Here is a 17,879-nt window from a genome sequence, read left to right on the forward strand (position 1 = left end):
AGCAAGTTCCAGGATAGCCAGGGATACACAGAGAAACCCGCTTTTGAAAAACAAACAAACAAACAAACAAAACCCCAAAACAATAGCAAAAAAAGTGAAAATTAATTTAGGGCCTTACACAAGTTCAACAGGATTGAAAACTATTTTGCTGTTGTTGTGGAAAATGATTTAGGATTATACTAAATTCCTGGGTTTATAATTTTAAAAATACAATAAAAACTCTTTTATAGCACTTGGACAATAAGATAATACCAAAAAAACTTAAACTCGGCCATGTTCAACTTCTGCTGCACGAACTCCCTGATTTAGGAACATGCAGATGTCTGGCACGAACATGAATGAGCAAAGAACAGAGGTAGGAAACAATGGATCACAATTAATCTCTTGAGTTTGAATAGACTCTTGCTAAGAAACCAATCTTCAAGAAGATCTAAGTTAATCTTATAGCCAAATGAAAAAAACAAAACAAAACAAAAACACTCAAATCTTTAATTATTGTATTTGTTGATTTATGAAAAATACATTATTTCATTTTTATGAGTTTTAGTGAATTTAATAACTAATATATGCTACTAAATTGATATCATATAACTTCTTTCACAACCAGGAGATGTCTTGCAGAAGTTTAGTTGCATATTAGAAGCAGTAATTCAAGCCACACACTAGCCTATAAACTTACTTGTTTGTTGTTTAGCTCTCTTCACAGAGGCAAAAATAAAATTCATTTTATAATTTTCTATCCTTATATTTAATTACTTGAAAATTTTCTATGCTACGCTGTTAACTTTAAAACTAAAGGCAGTTCCACGCTCAAACCCACAGTACTAGGTGTTGAATACAGCATGCTCTCTGCTGTTTCTCTTAAGATCTGAAATCAGCATGGAGGTGTATACAAAAGAAATATGTGTTGTACAGTTTTGCCTGAGGAGATGTAATGTATTACACTTCACCCCAAATATAAAACCAGCAAGAGACCAAACAAGTGATGCCGGTGGTAGACCAGTGAGTCTGTTGAGGATGCTTACAACAGCATGGGTGACCGACTCAAACTCTGATTTCCCCAAATCATGTCAGCTTCTTGACTCTTAAATTTACCTTAGCTTCCTGACTATCAGTTCAGGGCACAATGCTGCACAATAGCTTCTAACTAGGATACAGTCACATTGTCTCATTATGCTAATATGCCACCCAGAAGACACTGACATACAAAAATATTGACATACGAAAACAATTGTTGAATATCAATTTGAATTACCTGTCTATATTTTCTGCTCTAGCACCAACTTGCTCACTGAATTTTTTTGGAATACAATGGTTTTGAATTTCTGCAATGTCTATACCTAACACAGAACCATGCATCTGCATGTATACAAGTATCCAGATATTTTCCAATTTATCTAATGCATTTTATTCGAACATACATTAATGGACTGATATCTTAAAAATTTAATAGAGCATATGTTTATTTATCACTCTTTTCTTTAAGCATAAGATAAAAACTAACAATGAAGACAAGAATGAATGCTACAAAACAAGATAGAAACTTTCTTTTATGACATCAACCTTACAATAATGAACTTATTTATTGTAGTTTCTTAATTATACAGCAACCACTCTTTGAAACCATTCTTTAAATACACAGTAAAGTTAATTGGTAGCAGGTTAACATATTGTATCATTTTCTTTTAAATTCATTCAAAACTGTACAAAGAGCCTACTAAAGACTTTGAACCATGACCCAAAGAGCAAATTAATGGACCTCCCTCCTCCACAAATACTCAGGGTACCTCTAAAACAGTTACAGATGGCGTTATTTTGATTGGAAGAGTAAATTTTTGCAAGTGCCTGGTGCCCTGTTCAGATACTGCTGTTTTGCTCCATAGGTCCAAATTCCAAAGTTAACTTTAGGTAACTTTTTACAAAAAGTTAACTTTTTGTAATCTCTGTATGTGGGATACATTTCAACTAATTATATGAAATACCTACATGATATTGCACTAATCCTTCATTTTAAAGACTATTCCATTTTCTTGGTTTTACATCTCCATGACTTCAAGTACTACAGATAGAGATATAACAATTGTAGTCTTTAGAAACTTGAACCTATTCCATATGAAGTGCTGAAATAGTTTTATACATAGTTGATTCTGTTATCTTGTGATTCTAAACTGTAATATTTAAGGTAGACATGAAATTCTACCTTAGAATTTCAGGCCTTGTCCTAGGCCTGAAACTTCACTACAGTGTTTCTTATTCACTATCCTGTTAAATGATCTTTCACTAGTTCATTTACCTTTGACCTTCTGTTCCCACCTTCCCTTTTCTCAGTATATGAAGAAAATTATGTTTGGGAAAATAGACCCAAGTTCAAATTGACAGTGGTAAAAATGAATCATAATAGAATTTGTCATGGATAAAAAGTTGATGGGAAAACAATCAAAACTTTTGACATGATTTAATCCCAGATATTGGAAATTCTGACTTAATTAAAATAAATGTATAAACATTACAATATCATTAAATTTAATTAGTAAAATCTAATGAAGCCCAGAATGAGGAATTAAAATTTTATTGTAACATGTATCTAAAATGAAAACAGTATCATCAAGATGAAAGGGAAATATAACAATGCATCTGTGATGACTAAATCAGAGAACCAAAATTAAAATTAATAGGTTCAATTAACCTAGAAAATAAAAGTTTAGTGCTTTATAAATAAATAATGATGCCATTCATACAGGCTTGTTTGGAGTCAAGATTCTCATGGACAATATTCTAGGATGACTGATATATTCTTGTTCTTAAAAGCCTTCAGGAACACAGAGGAATGAGACATGATAGGCTAGGGTCAGATAGAAGGAAAGGAATTCCTACCCTATCAGGAAACTAGGAGAAAGGCACAGGGGGAGAAGAGGGAGGGTGGGTGGAAGTGGGAGGAGACAAGAGAGGAGGCTGCAGCGGGGTATAAAGTGAATGAATTGTAATAAACAAATATATAAATAAAGTTAAAATTTTAAAAAAAGCCTTCAGGAAAACAAGATCAGAGTATCTCCTGCCCTTCTCTCAAGACACATTAAACTGGAGACTCTTCTTTACCATGCTTTGCTCCATGGTGGCTTGTGTCTTTCCCCCTTCATCGCTCCTCACCTGTATGACTCAGCCATTTCCCAAGCCATTTTACAAGAACATGAAAGTGGTCGTGTGGATTAGCAATTGTCTCACTACAAAGACCGGGAAACAAAAGACAATATAAGACAATTTATATGTATAGGTGTGCTATATGTGCTAGAACACAAGCTATTCTAACTCCAACTTTAGCAATTTATTTTCCACACTGCAACCACACCAGGCAAATACTGTTAAGAATTCCCATTAAACTGTCAACCTACCAGTGGTTGTTTATGTGTTTGTATAATTGGAAGTAAATATATTGTTTCTTTCTTGAAACTGTCTCAAAATTATGCTACATAATCAGTTCTTAGTGAATCACCATAACTTCTTAGACATTGTCCAATATTAGGTAAGTGGGACAGTATAGCACTCAGAATTAAAAGAGCAAGGACCAGTTTGCAGTACTGATGCATAATATCACCATTTATCTGTGCATAGAAATTTAATTTCCAAAGAAGAATTCCCTTATTTGTAAAATTAAACTTATCTCATCTGTTTATTTGACAGAAGGGGTTTTTTTTTTTTTTGTTGTTGTTGTTAGTAAAAGAAGTTTCATCATAATTTATCCATAATACTCTTCTTGCCCTACCTAATATGTTATAATATGTAATAAAGTTAGAAGACTGAAAAGAATTTAAGAGTGTACCTTCTAGAATACAGAGTCACATAAAGAACACTAGATCCTGATAATTATTGTGCTTCATTTGAAAGACTTGTCCTCTTTCTATTGTTTTTCTCTTAGGACCACTGAGGTTCCTTTCCCAGACAGAATCTATCACAGCCTTCATGGGAGATACAGTGCTACTCAAGTGTGAAGTCATTGGGGAGCCCATGCCAACAATCCACTGGCAGAAAAATCAGCAAGACCTCATCCCAGTCCCAGGAGACTCCCGCGTGGTTGTCTTACCCTCTGGAGCATTGCAGATCAGCCGACTTCAACCAGGAGACATTGGAGTCTACCGATGCTCAGCTCGGAATCCAGCCAGCATAAGAACAGGAAACGAAGCAGAAGTCAGAATCTTATCAGGTATTTTAGTACTTACTGTATTCTAGACAATACAACATAGCATGATTTTTCTTCAAGAAATATTTTCTAAGAATTACATGCTTTGTATTGCTTACCGAGTTTTCTTTTTCATAATAATAATAATTATTATATAAAATAATATAATACAAATATTTATTATTATTATTTATAGTTTATTCACTTTGTATCCCAGTTGTAGCACTCTCCCTCATCTCCTCCCAGTCCCATCCTATCTTCCTTTCCTTCTCCTGTTGCTCTTCTCTGGTCCACTGATAGGGAAAGTCCTTCTGTCCCCTCAGGGTTCTTTTATACCTCCCTTCTTCAATAAGACTACCTGTGCTCTATCTGAAGTTTGGCTGTGAGTCTCTGCATCTGCTTCTGTCCCCTGCTGGTTGGAGTCTTTTAGAGGACACAGACCTAAAGAAGAAAAACATAAGGGGAATCATAGGGAAGAGGCTTAATTCTCATTCAGAAGGGAAAACAGGATATATACTGGAAGAGCTAGAAGAGAGGAAACAGGATTGGAGCTTACTGAGTTTTCATTAAAATTATTTCTCCTTTTTTGCCAATATACTATGTGAGGTTATAACAGCTGTTATAACATAGTATATTGAGTTCTTAAGTTTCTGTATACAACTAAATTTTTGAGAACCATTTATATTTTAGCCTCATTCCATTTCTCATTTATTCTTTCATTCACATTTATTTCATATTTTTGCAAAAATCCCATTTTTTAGCACTTCTCATTTTTTTCGTTTCCTTCTGACAATAGTCTAAAAATAGGTATTATTCTTACTTATGGAAATGAAAGGATTTGTGAGGTTCAAGGTCATTCCTAAATTGACATCTAAAAGACACCTGCACATACTTTGGCACAAACATTTCTGGAAAGCACCGTATTGTATATAGTGGGTCTAAGTTGATTAAAACTGACAAGGGGCCTGGACTTTTAGGGTTATGGGTCAATGCAAACATACAAGTAATTATAACAATTATGATTTGACGTTATCATATGGAATTTTGTTCCTTTCCAGCTTTTATCGTTTTTTTTTCCCCTCTGGTTAATCTCTATGACTCTGGGAATCTCATTTGCTTCTGCTAAATAAACAGAAGTTTGATTAGCTGCATCAGAGTCACCTTGTCTCTCAATGACTGCTACTATCACACATCTTTGTAATATCTATGTTCACACTTGGTCTTTCTTGTTAGTAGACCTGTAGTTACACACATGAATAACAGAAAAGCACTGAGGAGTTTGAATAAACTGCTCTTCAAATCAGTCGCTGCCTCCATCCATACACTCTTACTTGTTTGTAGTTATCATAGATATTTCACATATAGAGAGTTTAAGTCTTTCTAAAAGGAAAACTAGCAGCTCAGGTGACATATATTCAGTGCTTTAAATCAAGGCAAGTTTAAAACGTCATTCTCATTTCCTTGTGTGTTCTAACCTCTATAAGTCATCTATGTACCAACTATATATATCAGCATGCTGATAAGTATTACCATCCTACTGTACCCCATCCACCTTGGGATGATAATGGAGTATTTATTAGTAGCACATGCCTAGATTTATTTAGACACCAATTTCATGCACCCATTAAATACTAATATTGGTGTGTCATAAATAATGCATATTGAATCATCAGATAGGGAGCCAAAACAAGTCACATTTACAATGTTGACAAAAATGTGTCTGATTATTTCACTATGAAAGAGAGCCTTATTTCCAATAACTTTAAGGAATCAAGCTAAATTACTCAAATATTAAATTTGAAATTAAAAAAAAATTTGAAAAAGGGATTAAATTGCTATTGCTCTTTGTTTGTTCACTTTGTAAACCCTGTTGTAATTGAATTGTGTAAAGATTTACTTAAAGCCACAATGTTAATCTGGCTCAGATAAGAAGACATCAGTGTACTTTGGAGAGGCATTGATATTTTTTATCAGAATGAGAACTGAAGTAAAGGAAAGCCATGGCTGAAGTGATATGGAAGGAGTTGGGGGGAGAGAAGTGGATATGGTTATATTACCTTGTATACATGTAAGTTATGGCTTTCAGCTTGATATATTTGAGGGACTCCTAACAGCGGGATTGGGTGTTTCTCTGACTCTTTCGCTTGCTCTTGAGACCCCTTTCCCTTTGATAAGTTGCCTTATCAAACTTCCATTGGGGGGCTTTTGCCTTGTCTTATTGTATTTTGTTTTGTCCTGTTTGGCAATTGTCTTTTGGACACCTTTTCTTTTCTGAAGAGAAAATGCAGGGGAAATGCATATGGATGAGAGGAGAGGTGGGCGAGAGCTGGCAGGAATGGAGGGAGGGGAAACTGTGGTCAGGACTTACTGTTTGAGAGACAAATCTATTTTAAATAAAGATAAACACAAAAGAAATTCTTAAAGAAAACTGAAATAACGTAAGATATTTTATTTATTATTCTTATTCAACTATAAAAACATAAACTTCAAAAATGAATTCTACAAAGAACTATTGCATACATACACACTGCCATACTTGACTGAGCCCTGCTCATGCACCATAGACACAGTAATGGTCTAATGGTCCGTGTAAGGGAATTCTGTTTGCTTTCTTTGTTCCCATTTTCTTGTTTGTTTAAAAGCAAAACACAAATATTCACAAAAGTTCTAGGATTATACAAGAGAATGAGTAAATAATTACCTATAATGCCTTGGTTGCTAATTATGCTTCTCTGATTTTTAACATCTTGTTGTTTTTCCCGAATCAGTTTCCACTTTCTATAAGCACCAGCTTGAAGCACTAATTGTCACATACACATATTGTCCATTTCTATTCTAACGCTCATTTAATAGAAACCCATAATGTGATTAGCATGAATTAGTAGCATTAAAAGTGTGGCTGTGCTTGGTCAACATATGGGTCCCCAAAGGATGGGAGCAGGGGCTCCCTCTGACTCTGTTGCCTGCTGTTGGATCCCTTTCCCCTAGCCTTGTCAGGCCTCGGTGGAGGAGGATGGTCTTAGTCCTGCTGTGATCTGAGATGCCAGGATGGGTTGGAATTCCTTGGGGTCTCCCCTTTGCTGAGAGAGAGAGGGAGAGAGGAGGAAGGGGTGCTTGAGGGTAGACTTGGAGGAGAGGAAGCACATGGCTGGGATCAGTCTGTAAAGTGTTTAAATAAATAAATGAAAATATTAGCTAAAAAAAATAAGTGCTTCAACAAGCTGTGATAGCTCATGCATGTAGTACACACTTTGGAAACTGAGGAAGAAGTAGGCTCACAAGGTTGAGACTTGACTAGACTACATAGTGAGTTCCAGGTCAGCTTGGGATACAGAAAGAAATGCCTCAGAACAAAATGAGACAAACGAACAAATAAATAAAACAACATTAGAATGGATGAGACACAAATTGTTTTTCCTGTAATACCTAAAGTACCAGCTGGTTAAATTATATCTTGCTTTAATGCTAAAGTGAAATTTAAAAACTTTACCAACACTTATTTATTAGCATAATTTGGTAAAGTACTTGGGTATTTATTTGTTTGTTTGTTTGTTTTCTATGCAGTAATGGAGAGTAAACTAGGGCTACAGACATCCAAAGTAAGAATTGTATTACTGCTTGGAATCCTAGCCACCTTCTTACTTTTCTTTTTTAAAAATGTATTTATTTTTTATTAATTATAGTTTATTCACTTTGTATCCAAGCTGTAGTTCCCTCCCTCATCCCCTCCCAATCCCACCTTTTCTCCCTCTTCTCTTCCCATGCCCCTCCCCAAGTCCACTGATAGGAGAGGTCCTTCCCCGTTCAGGGGAAGGTGATCAAAGAGCCAGCCACTGAGTTCATGTCAGAGACAGTCCCTGTTCCCATTATTAGGGAACCCACTTGGATAATAAGCTGCCATGGGATACATCTAAGCAGGTGTTCTAGGTTATCTCCATGCATGGTCCTTGGCTGGAGTATCACTTTCAGAAAAAAGCCCTGTGCCCAGATTTGTTTGTTTGTTTGTTTTGGTTCTGTTGCTTTCCTTGTGGAGCTTCTGTCCCCTCCAGGTCTTTCTATCTCCCCCTTTTGTTCATAAGGTTTCCTGCATTGAGCCCAAAGATTGGCTGAGTCTCTGCATCTGCTTTGATACACTGCTGGGTAGAGTCTTTCAGAGGCCCCTGTAGTAGGGTTTGGTCCTGTTCCCTGTTTTCTCCCTCTTCCTATTTCTGTCCCATTTGTCCTTCTGAATGAGGATAGATCATCTTACCCAGGGTCCTCCTTCTTGCTTAGCTTCTTTAGGTGTGCAGATTTTAGTATGTTTACTCTATATTATATGTCTAATATCCACTTATAAGTGAGTTTATATCATGTGTGTCTTTCTACTTCTGGATGATCTTTTCTAGTTCCTACCATTTGCCTTAAAATTTCATGTTTTCCTTGTTTTTAATTGCTGAGTAGTATTCCATTGTATAAATGTACCACAATTTCTGTATCCATTCCTCAGTTGAGGGACATCTGGGTTGTTTCCAGGATTCTGGCTATTACAAATAAACCTGCTACAAACATGGTTGAGCAAATGTCCTTGTTGTATACTTGAGCATCCAATGTTAAAAAAAATAAAAGATAGCATCTTCAACAAATGGTGACAGTCTAACTAAATGTCTACATGTAGAAAAATGCAAATAGATACATATTTATTACCCTGTACAAAACTAAAGTCCAAGTGGGTCAAAGACCTCAACATAAAACCAGACACACTAAATCTATTAGAAGAAAAAGTGAGGAAGAGCCTAGAACTCATTGGCACAGTAGAAAACTTCCTGAACAGAACACCAACAGCACAGGCTCTAAGAGCAACAATCAATAAATGGGACCTCATGAAACGGAAAAGCTTCTCTAAAGCAAAGGACACTGTTGTCAGAACAAAACAACAACCTACAGACTGTGAAAGGATCTTCACCAACCCTATATCTGACAGAGGGCTAATATCCAGAATATATAAAAGAACTCCAGAAATTAAAAAGCAACAAATCAAGGAATCCAATGTAAAAATGGAATACAGAGCTAAAAAGATAATTCTCAACAGAGGAATATCGAATGGCAGAGAAACATTTAAAGAAATGTTCAATGTCCCTTCTTACTTTGGAGACAGGGTCTCACTAAGTGAGACTCGCTCTATAGTCCATATAGTCCTTGAAATTGGGACATTCTAGCCTCAACCTCCCAAATATTAGAAATTAGAAGCCTCTGCCACAATCCAACCAATGTTAATTTCCATGTGTAGGGTTACAGGGATTTGTCTAACTAACTTTAATTTTATAAGCTTATTAAAATTCATGGAAAATATTTCAAGTCATAAATATCAACAAATATCTAGTCTCTATCAAGTTCTCATTTTAAAAATCAAGTAATAGTGACTAAATTCGGTTTATAAGGACTGCATCTCAAACCATTTTAAGTAACTACATAGCAGCCATCACTTACAAAAGAAAAGATGATGATGAAGTCCTGGAGAGGAAATACACAAAGCCAATAGATCATACTGTGAACAACTCAAATCTGATTGCGCTTGCCCTGTGTGTGAGAGAAATATCACTTGCTTGTCTTGAAGATCAAGGAGTGTTTACCAAAGGAATTATGTACATCAGGAAAGAATAGTCGAAGGAACAAGAGGAGTTGGAGACTTCTGAGATCATTTCAGAGATTCTGTTAGAGGACATTAGAAAACAGAGGAAGTGGTGGAAGGAGACCAACCAGGAGAAAGGAAGTTAAACTAGAAAAAAATGACAGGTAGAAGTCATTGTGATACTCCTGCAGAGAGTTGAGCAGGGAGCTGCTCCCGTGGTAACTTCAGAATGGACTCAGAAAAGAAGATGATCTGCAAGTTGTTAATGGCAGATGTTTTGACTTAGGGGTATGGGGTGTCATTTGGGCTCAGACAAAAACTAGGAAGTGGGATCTGAATTGAGAAAAGAGCATTGCCATGTCATGCATCTTTACCAGGTCTGCACATCAGAGAAGATCATTGCTATAGAAAGTATCAATTATATATTTCAAGAGAGGTTTTTCATGCTATTTCACCTTTTTCAGGTGAAAATATTTTACTCAAAATAGGAAAATTATTAACTAATTTAATTTCTTTGTTAATGAATTGAGACAAGCTGACTTTTTCCATGTGAGTAATTATGTTTTTAATAGAGTAAATTAGCAGTAAACAGCTGTAATACATGTTTTTGAAATATCAACTGAAACACTGCAGGTTGTGATGCTGCAAAGAATCATGTGTAATGGGGTCTATATGATAGATTGGAGCAGCCAGTAATTGTGGTTGTAAAATTAACTTTATTCATGGTTCATCACATTTGAAGGCCAACCCTTAGACCGGATCAAGGAATTATAAATTTGCTTCAAGGAGTGGGTTGACAAAAAGAACTGGTTCCAGGCACTGGGATTCCTGTGTATATTTTCTTAATGATCTAATTGAACTAGTCACTGGATAAGTCAATCTAGTGTTTATTTATTAACTATACTCAGGTGATCCTGGGTCCTCTATAGACACAGAGGTATTAAGTTTCTGTGGCTTGTTGAAACTATATTCTTAATTTTTTCATTATAATATTTAACTTTATTTCATATAAAAAGTATAGCAGGCCTTAATTCTTATTTTATTTGTGGTCTTAGATTATTTCAAAATTTATTTATATCATTAAGTAGACAACTTAAGATTGTATTCTACATTATGTTTGCATAAAAATACTTTTATTTAAAAAATAATTATAGGCTTTCATACACACACATACACAAAAAATTTTAAGGTTTAGTTCCAGACAACCGGAATAATGTTTTTCCAAAAACATGAGATACAAAAATATTTTGTTTCTAGGTATATACAAAGTTTGTATTTATATACTGGTATAATTTGTGAAAATGTCCAATAGCAGTATGTTCCCAAAACAACAAATATGTGTTATGTAAAAAAATACTCAGTTAACATGTTACGGTGTTACAAATCTAAATCCCAGGATTTGGGAGGGTGACTGGGGAGGATAATTAGCTTCAGCCTCCTTCAAATACAGAGTGAGCCTCTGGCCAGCCAGGGTTGAAGAGCAAACACTGATCACACAAACGAACAAACCAAGTTGATAATCATCTGAATCTTTAGATTCTGACTCTGCTGAAGGTTTGAGTGGCTTTAGGAAGATGGTAAAATTAGACAAGACTGAGGATTACGTGATCATTTCCCTTTAGGAAAGATTTTTCAATACCAGGGCCTACTGATTAATAGCATTTTCCTGGTTTTAGAGGCAGAGCCAACCTTTGACACTCAGTTAATGTTTTATCAACTAGGTTGATATTATATTCATAAACTTGCTTTTTTTCATAGGGCAATAGCCATGGCACCTTCTGTGCTTCCTGGCACCTTCCAAATTCAGCTCCTGCTTCTCTATAAAATCCAATCTTCTGTCAAGTTACCTCTGTCATTCACATCTTCAAGATCCTCTGCTATTTCTAGCCCTTTTACTAATCCTCCCACATCTGAGGTAACTTCATCTATGTAAGTTCTATGCAGCTCTTCAATGTCATCCTTGAGAGTTGTAATCAGCATTCTTCATGATCCCATTTATGTTAATATTGTGGCCTTCCATCAATCATGAATGTTCTTAATGGAATTTGTAACAGGAATCTTTACCAAAAAATCACTTTTGTTGTATTTTCAATATTCTTTGTACAGATAATCAAAAGAATTATTTTGTATGACAGAAATAGCCTTTTGAAATGTATCTCTGAAATACAATTTGGACATAAAATTACTCTGTGAACCATGGGGTGTGGAATAGGTGTTATATTATCAGAGAGGAAACAATAATTTCATTAATCTGCTGCTCTTCAGTGACCAAGATAATTGTCAATGGGGTGTAATATTTCCTAAAGAATTGTTTCATTTGTGTGTGTGTGTGAATATCAGATCTCAGTACTGGACTTAAATATTACACAGTATATGCTGAAAACAATTGTTCTGTCACCTAATCTTTGTCACAGTTAGAGACCAAAAGCAGAGTAGAAACATGTGCCATAATTACAGGGCCTCAAACAGGTTTTCACAACGGTGGGTGAACATTAGCTTTAACTAAGTTACTACTTGTATTAGCACTGATATGTGAGGCAGCCTGACCTGTGAAGCTAGGTATTGGCACACATCTCTAGCCATGAAAAGTCTCAGGTATCATCATATTCGAATAGAAGGCTGTTTGCATATATTAGAAATCAGTTGATAGTACAGTCAGTGTCCTTAATTGCCCCAGCTGGATTTTCTGGATAAATTGATACCTCTTCTACATTATCATGTGTTGCTCCCATTTAAACTTTTGAATTAGAAATGGCTCCTTGTATACAACACGAATCAACCACTTCTAGCTTCAGATTTTCTTCTGACCGTTTCTCAGATTGCTCACATTCGTAGAATTGGATGAGGTTTAGAAACTTGTTCTAGATTATGGTTTGACTTAAAGAAATTTTAAGCCTGGATTGATTTCTCTTCAGTCTAGTCTACATCTGCAAAACAACTGTTTTGTTTTCTTATCAGCTATGTGCTCAATGGGGTAGTACTTAATTTTTTTCCAGAAGTTTCCCTTTGTATTGATAGTCTGTCTAAGTGATTGGTGCAACAGGTCTTGCTTTCAGTTTACTTAAGCTTTCAGTGAAAGTCCTCTCCTTACTGAAGTTCTTTCTAGCTTTGAATTTATGCCAAGAGGCACACAAATTATTTCAATTATACACAGTTGGCCCAGTATAATTATTACTTTTTACCCTGTCTCAGAAGCAGGGGAGAGCCAAGGAGAGAGAAATACTGGAACAGTTGGAAATCAGATTCATGTTTTAAGTTTGCCATCTATGCTATGACGTCTCAAAATAGCTACAGTTGTAACAGGAAAGGTCACTGATCACAGGTCCCCAAACATATATGATAAGAGTTGATAATATTGTAAGAATTATCAAACTGTGATAGAAAAATGAAGTGAGCATGTGCCCTTGGACAAATGTGGTTATGACAGACAAATAAAACATGTAAACAAATGAGCAATTATTTATAAAATACAATCAAGAACAGGAAACAATGGAGATATATCAGGGAATATAACCACATTATCATTCCATAGTATGTTCAGAGTAATGGTCTGCAAGGAATGGTGAACAATATGCTAGAATAAGTTTTAAATTTACCATCAAGCTGGGTTGTTAATTAATGAGAGTACTTGACTAAGACAAAGCAGGGAAGCAGACATAGGTGTGAACAAACCCTGTTCCAAATGAGCAGCAATAACTGAATAAGCTTAGGTGGGTATCTGGAAAGTCTTGAAGTACTTGTAGATAATCAGAGGAATGAGTTGTAAAATATGATTCCGAAGGGTGTTAAATATGGAATCTAAAGTTGAACTCACCGTACTGAGAATCTTATGTCTCATGTCTAGGCATTTAAAGTGAATTGTATTTATCTATGGCTCAGAATCTTGGCAAATATTTAGAAATGTATATTCTAACATAAGTATAACCCAGAAACACAGAAACAAAGAAGCAAATTATAAGTACATATCATCCATCCATCACTAGATATTTTTCTCTTATACTTCATGTTACCTGAATTAAAGGATTTTTTTTTGCCTCCATTTAAATTTTGTAAAGGGTACTTTTGAATGAACTGTCTTTGCCATCAGGCTATAAATAGGACACATGGCCTTTTGAAGATTTAAATAAATGAAATAATTACCTGTGTTACCTTCATATATGGTTTTAGAAGGGAACAAATTATACTATATTATATTAAACTCCATGTAGTGCAGATTTTCTCTACACCACAATTTATTTGGACTGCATGAAAAGGGATGAAACATGGACTGCCACAATCCATATTTTTTTTATTTAGCTCAGGTTGAGTTAGTATCCCAACATATTATTATGAGAAATGATTTAGAACATGGATCTTATCATCAAACTAAGTAAAAATCTTGGTTTCATACTTCCTAGTTGTACAATTTAAAACAAATTACTTAATTTAAAGTATTATCTTGTATAATGAAGACAGAGATAGCATATATTTTGTAGAATGATTGTAAAGATTAAATTTGACAGGCCAAAGGCTTTCTGTAGTCCTCAGCAGACACTGTAATTATTTTTGCATTGTAGAAACATCCTCAATACTAAATAATTTGATTCTCATATGAAGATTATTTTCCTGATTGTTTTGATTATGGGTATACAAGCATCCTGGAAGTTCCATATCTATAATTTGTCTAGTCTTCTTTCTTTTTCAGATTTAAGCCATGGGCACATGAAAGTATTTCTCTCTAGTGTCTCATTACTCTATGATTTCAACCCATGCCTCTCCATCTTCTGCTGTCCAAAATAAGCCACAATAGCTTAAATGAGAATGAGAGGAAAAATACACTTGCTGGTATTCGATCTTCAAAATCAATTAGCAATTCATACAACACTAATGTTCTTTTTTCATGTCTATACTGAGAGAAGGCAGGAAGTGATCTGACTTTGCAATTGTCTTCATTGCCAAGGATACCATTTCTTATTTCACTCTATGTTTAGCTCCAACCTTTCAAGAATTTAAGAGTTCCAGTTTGCCGTAGAAACTCCAGTTTTTGAAAAGTGCATGTCAGTTGCAATCATGCAATAATTAATGATTTAAAAAGTTAGAATGTGTGGAAATTGTTCTATTTTTAGATTAATAAAAATCCTTCTGTCACTTTATACTACCACAAAATTCCCAAGATAAATGACCAAATGCCTTTCATTGTGTGCAGCTGACCAAGATTCATGATACTACGTGGGCTTTTACCATATAGAAACTACCATATCTGAAAAAGGGGCTACACGGGCTAAAGAATGAGATGGCAATCATGTTATAGTAAAATTAGCCACAGGAGACAGTAGCTCCACAAGGAGAGCAACAGAACCAAAAAAATCTGGGCACACGGGCCTTTTCTGAGACTGATATTCCGACCCAGAACTATGCATGGAGATAACTTAGAACCCCTGCACAGATGTAGCCCATGGCAGTTCAGTGTCCAAGTTGGTTCCCTAGTAATGAGATCAGGGACTGTCTCTGATATGAACTCAGTGGCTGGCTCTTTGATCAGCTCCCCCTAAGGGGGGGAGCAGCCTTACCAGGCCACAGAGGAAGACAAAGTCCTGATGAGACCTGATAGGCTAGGGTCAGATGGAAGGGGAGGAAGACCTCCCATATCAGTGGACTGGGAGAGGGTTATAGAAGGAGAAGAGGGAGGGAGGGCATGATTGGAGGGTATGAGGGATGGGGCTACAGCTGGAATATAAAGTGAATAAATTGTAATAAATAAAAATGTAAAAAGGAAGAAAAATTAGCCCCAGGAGATAAGGTTACATCTTGATGGATGTGAGATCAGTGAGATAGCCATTATTTCAATAGGGTTGATGAAAATCCTTTTTGGGGGCTGGAGAATTAGTTCAGTGGTTAAGAACACTTCTTGCTCACAGAGTCGGGTTCATTTCCCAGTACCTACATTTTTGCTCACAACCATCTGTAACTCCAGTACTAGGTATCCAATGCCCACTGAGCTGAGCGATGACTATGTGTTCAGCACATACACAAATGCATGCGAAGCACTCAGTAAATAAATAAATCTAAAAATAAATTGAAAACTTATTTCAAGTGCAACAATATTTAATATGTTAATAATATGAATTTAATTACTGCAGATAAATGAACATCCTCTGGCTTTAGATCAGTCTTTTACTACAGGTGGGGTATGGCAGGAGGCCCATGATTCCTACCTGAAAAGGAAAATGTTAGGGGGCATTTTCTATGATTCAGTCTGCCTATAACTCTCATGTCACTGTGATCATCCTATTATCAAATCTACTACTTTTTCTACTTTCCCCTTGACCATGAGTAATGTTAGATATTGATTATTTTATATTCTTTTAGCTTCCATTCTCTAAAGATTTACCGTATCCAAAAAGATAAAAAGCAAAAATAACCTTCTTGGGATTGGCCTCCAAAGAGAGGAATGCATGTTTCCTGAACAGAAGGGATCCTGTGTTCTCTCAAGCGTAATAAGGTAAATGGATGTTCAGCTTTGCCTTGGCCACAGATGAAAAGGTAGCAACCCCCTGTGAATGGAATGAAGGCCCAGGCAATCTTTTCTAACTCTGCCTTGAGAAACTAGCCTTCCCTGAGGGTGTGTGGAAAACAAAAATAATTTATTAGTGCAAGTCACAGAAAAAAATCTGAAATCACCAGAAAATGTGCTTTTCTCACTACCTTTGTTTAACACTAATTATTTCCTAGAGTAAAAACAAAAACAAAAAAAACATATCCTATATTAATATTTAATAGTTTTGCCTTCATTAATTCAACATAGGATAAATACAAAACAATCAAGATCATTTTATTTGCTTATCAAAACCAAGTATTTAAAAAAAACATTACTTTGGGGGAAAATTTCAAATGCTTCTTCATATGCACATACAAATTATGAAGTTTTTTGGTCTTTAAATGAATTTTGACACATAATAATAGCAACATTTGTTTCCTAGAATTCTAAAGTCAGCTTTAAAAAACCAAACCATTCTAAAAATGAAAACTCAACTTCCTTCAGATCTGCTTCAGTAATCATTGGATCAAAATCTGCCGAGAGACAGAAGGGGCTCAGCCATACGGTAGTGACGAGAATAGATGTTCTCCTTCCAAATCTAACCACAAATAGCAGTAAGTGCGTGTTCTTGGGGGAAAAAAGGAAATATGAACAGATGTAGGAATATTTACAGAGGGAATGCCATTTTTAGTACTAATTAGTGTAAATAAGGCAAAAAAAAAAGTATAGAACCACAGAGCAAAGAACAGCTCCCGAGAAATGGCTTCTTGTCTCAAAGCTCCCCACTTACAGCAGATGAGGGTTTTCAGTATTTGTTAATTTATTCTTGTTTTTCAAGATAGGGAAACTCCCCAGAAAACTGTGAGGGCCCTGGCTGGCCAGGAACTTGTTCTGTAGACAAGGATGGCTTCAAACTCACAGGAATCCAGCTGCCTCTGCCTCCCAAACGCTTGGTTTAAGGCTGTGTGCCACTACCACCTGGCTGTTTTTTTTTGTTTGTTTGTTTGTTTTTTGTTTTTTCTTTTGTTCTGTTTTGTTTTGTTTTTAAATCTAAACAAAGACTTGGGAGGAATGCCATGGAGAACTTCACTGAGCTGTTAACATTACTTTTTATACTATTTTATTTTATTTTAGGGGGAGCTGGGGCAGAGTTCTCTTAGGCTACTTCCAGCTCATTAGGGGTCATCCAGTTTCTTGGAGGCAATTCCAATTTTCGTTTCAGGGTATCTCCATCTTCTTGTCACACTGTATCAATAGCAACCGGGGCAGAAAGTGGGGAAGCACCAGCAGCATTCTTCTTTCTTGCCCCACCCCCCACACTAGCCAGGGCCTGGCCTTTATTCCCTCTCAGAGTCCTCAGAATTAAACTATCTTCAAATGAGAAAGAGCCCCCCTTAGAGCCTGCATATTGTGCCTTATTTGCAAGATCCCCAAAAGAACACCAGGATTTGAATCCATTGGAAAACACACGAGGATCTTTATTTTACAGCTGGACTCCTACAGACATTAAGGCATTGGTATCCAGCTGAGAGCCCTGAGCTCCCATCTTGGGTGATTTATAGGTCCTAGTCCCTCCCAAA

General features: G+C 35.9%; 1 protein-coding gene across 2 annotated transcripts in view; it reads left to right on the forward strand.

Moving 5' to 3' along the window:
- The window catches only part of Dcc (DCC netrin 1 receptor), a 1,165,274-nt gene that overhangs the window by 539,319 nt on the left and 608,076 nt on the right, over window positions 1–17,879 (forward strand). For both annotated transcript variants that reach the window (XM_060377064.1, XM_060377065.1), the window contains exon 3: window positions 3,914–4,198. In XM_060377064.1, coding sequence (XP_060233047.1) covers window positions 3,914–4,198 — 285 coding nt within the window. The remainder of the gene's footprint in view (window positions 1–3,913; window positions 4,199–17,879) is intronic.

The sequence above is a fragment of the Meriones unguiculatus genome, chromosome 2 (genome assembly GCF_030254825.1).
Source record: "Meriones unguiculatus strain TT.TT164.6M chromosome 2, Bangor_MerUng_6.1, whole genome shotgun sequence".
Lineage (NCBI taxonomy): Eukaryota > Metazoa > Chordata > Mammalia > Rodentia > Muridae > Meriones > Meriones unguiculatus.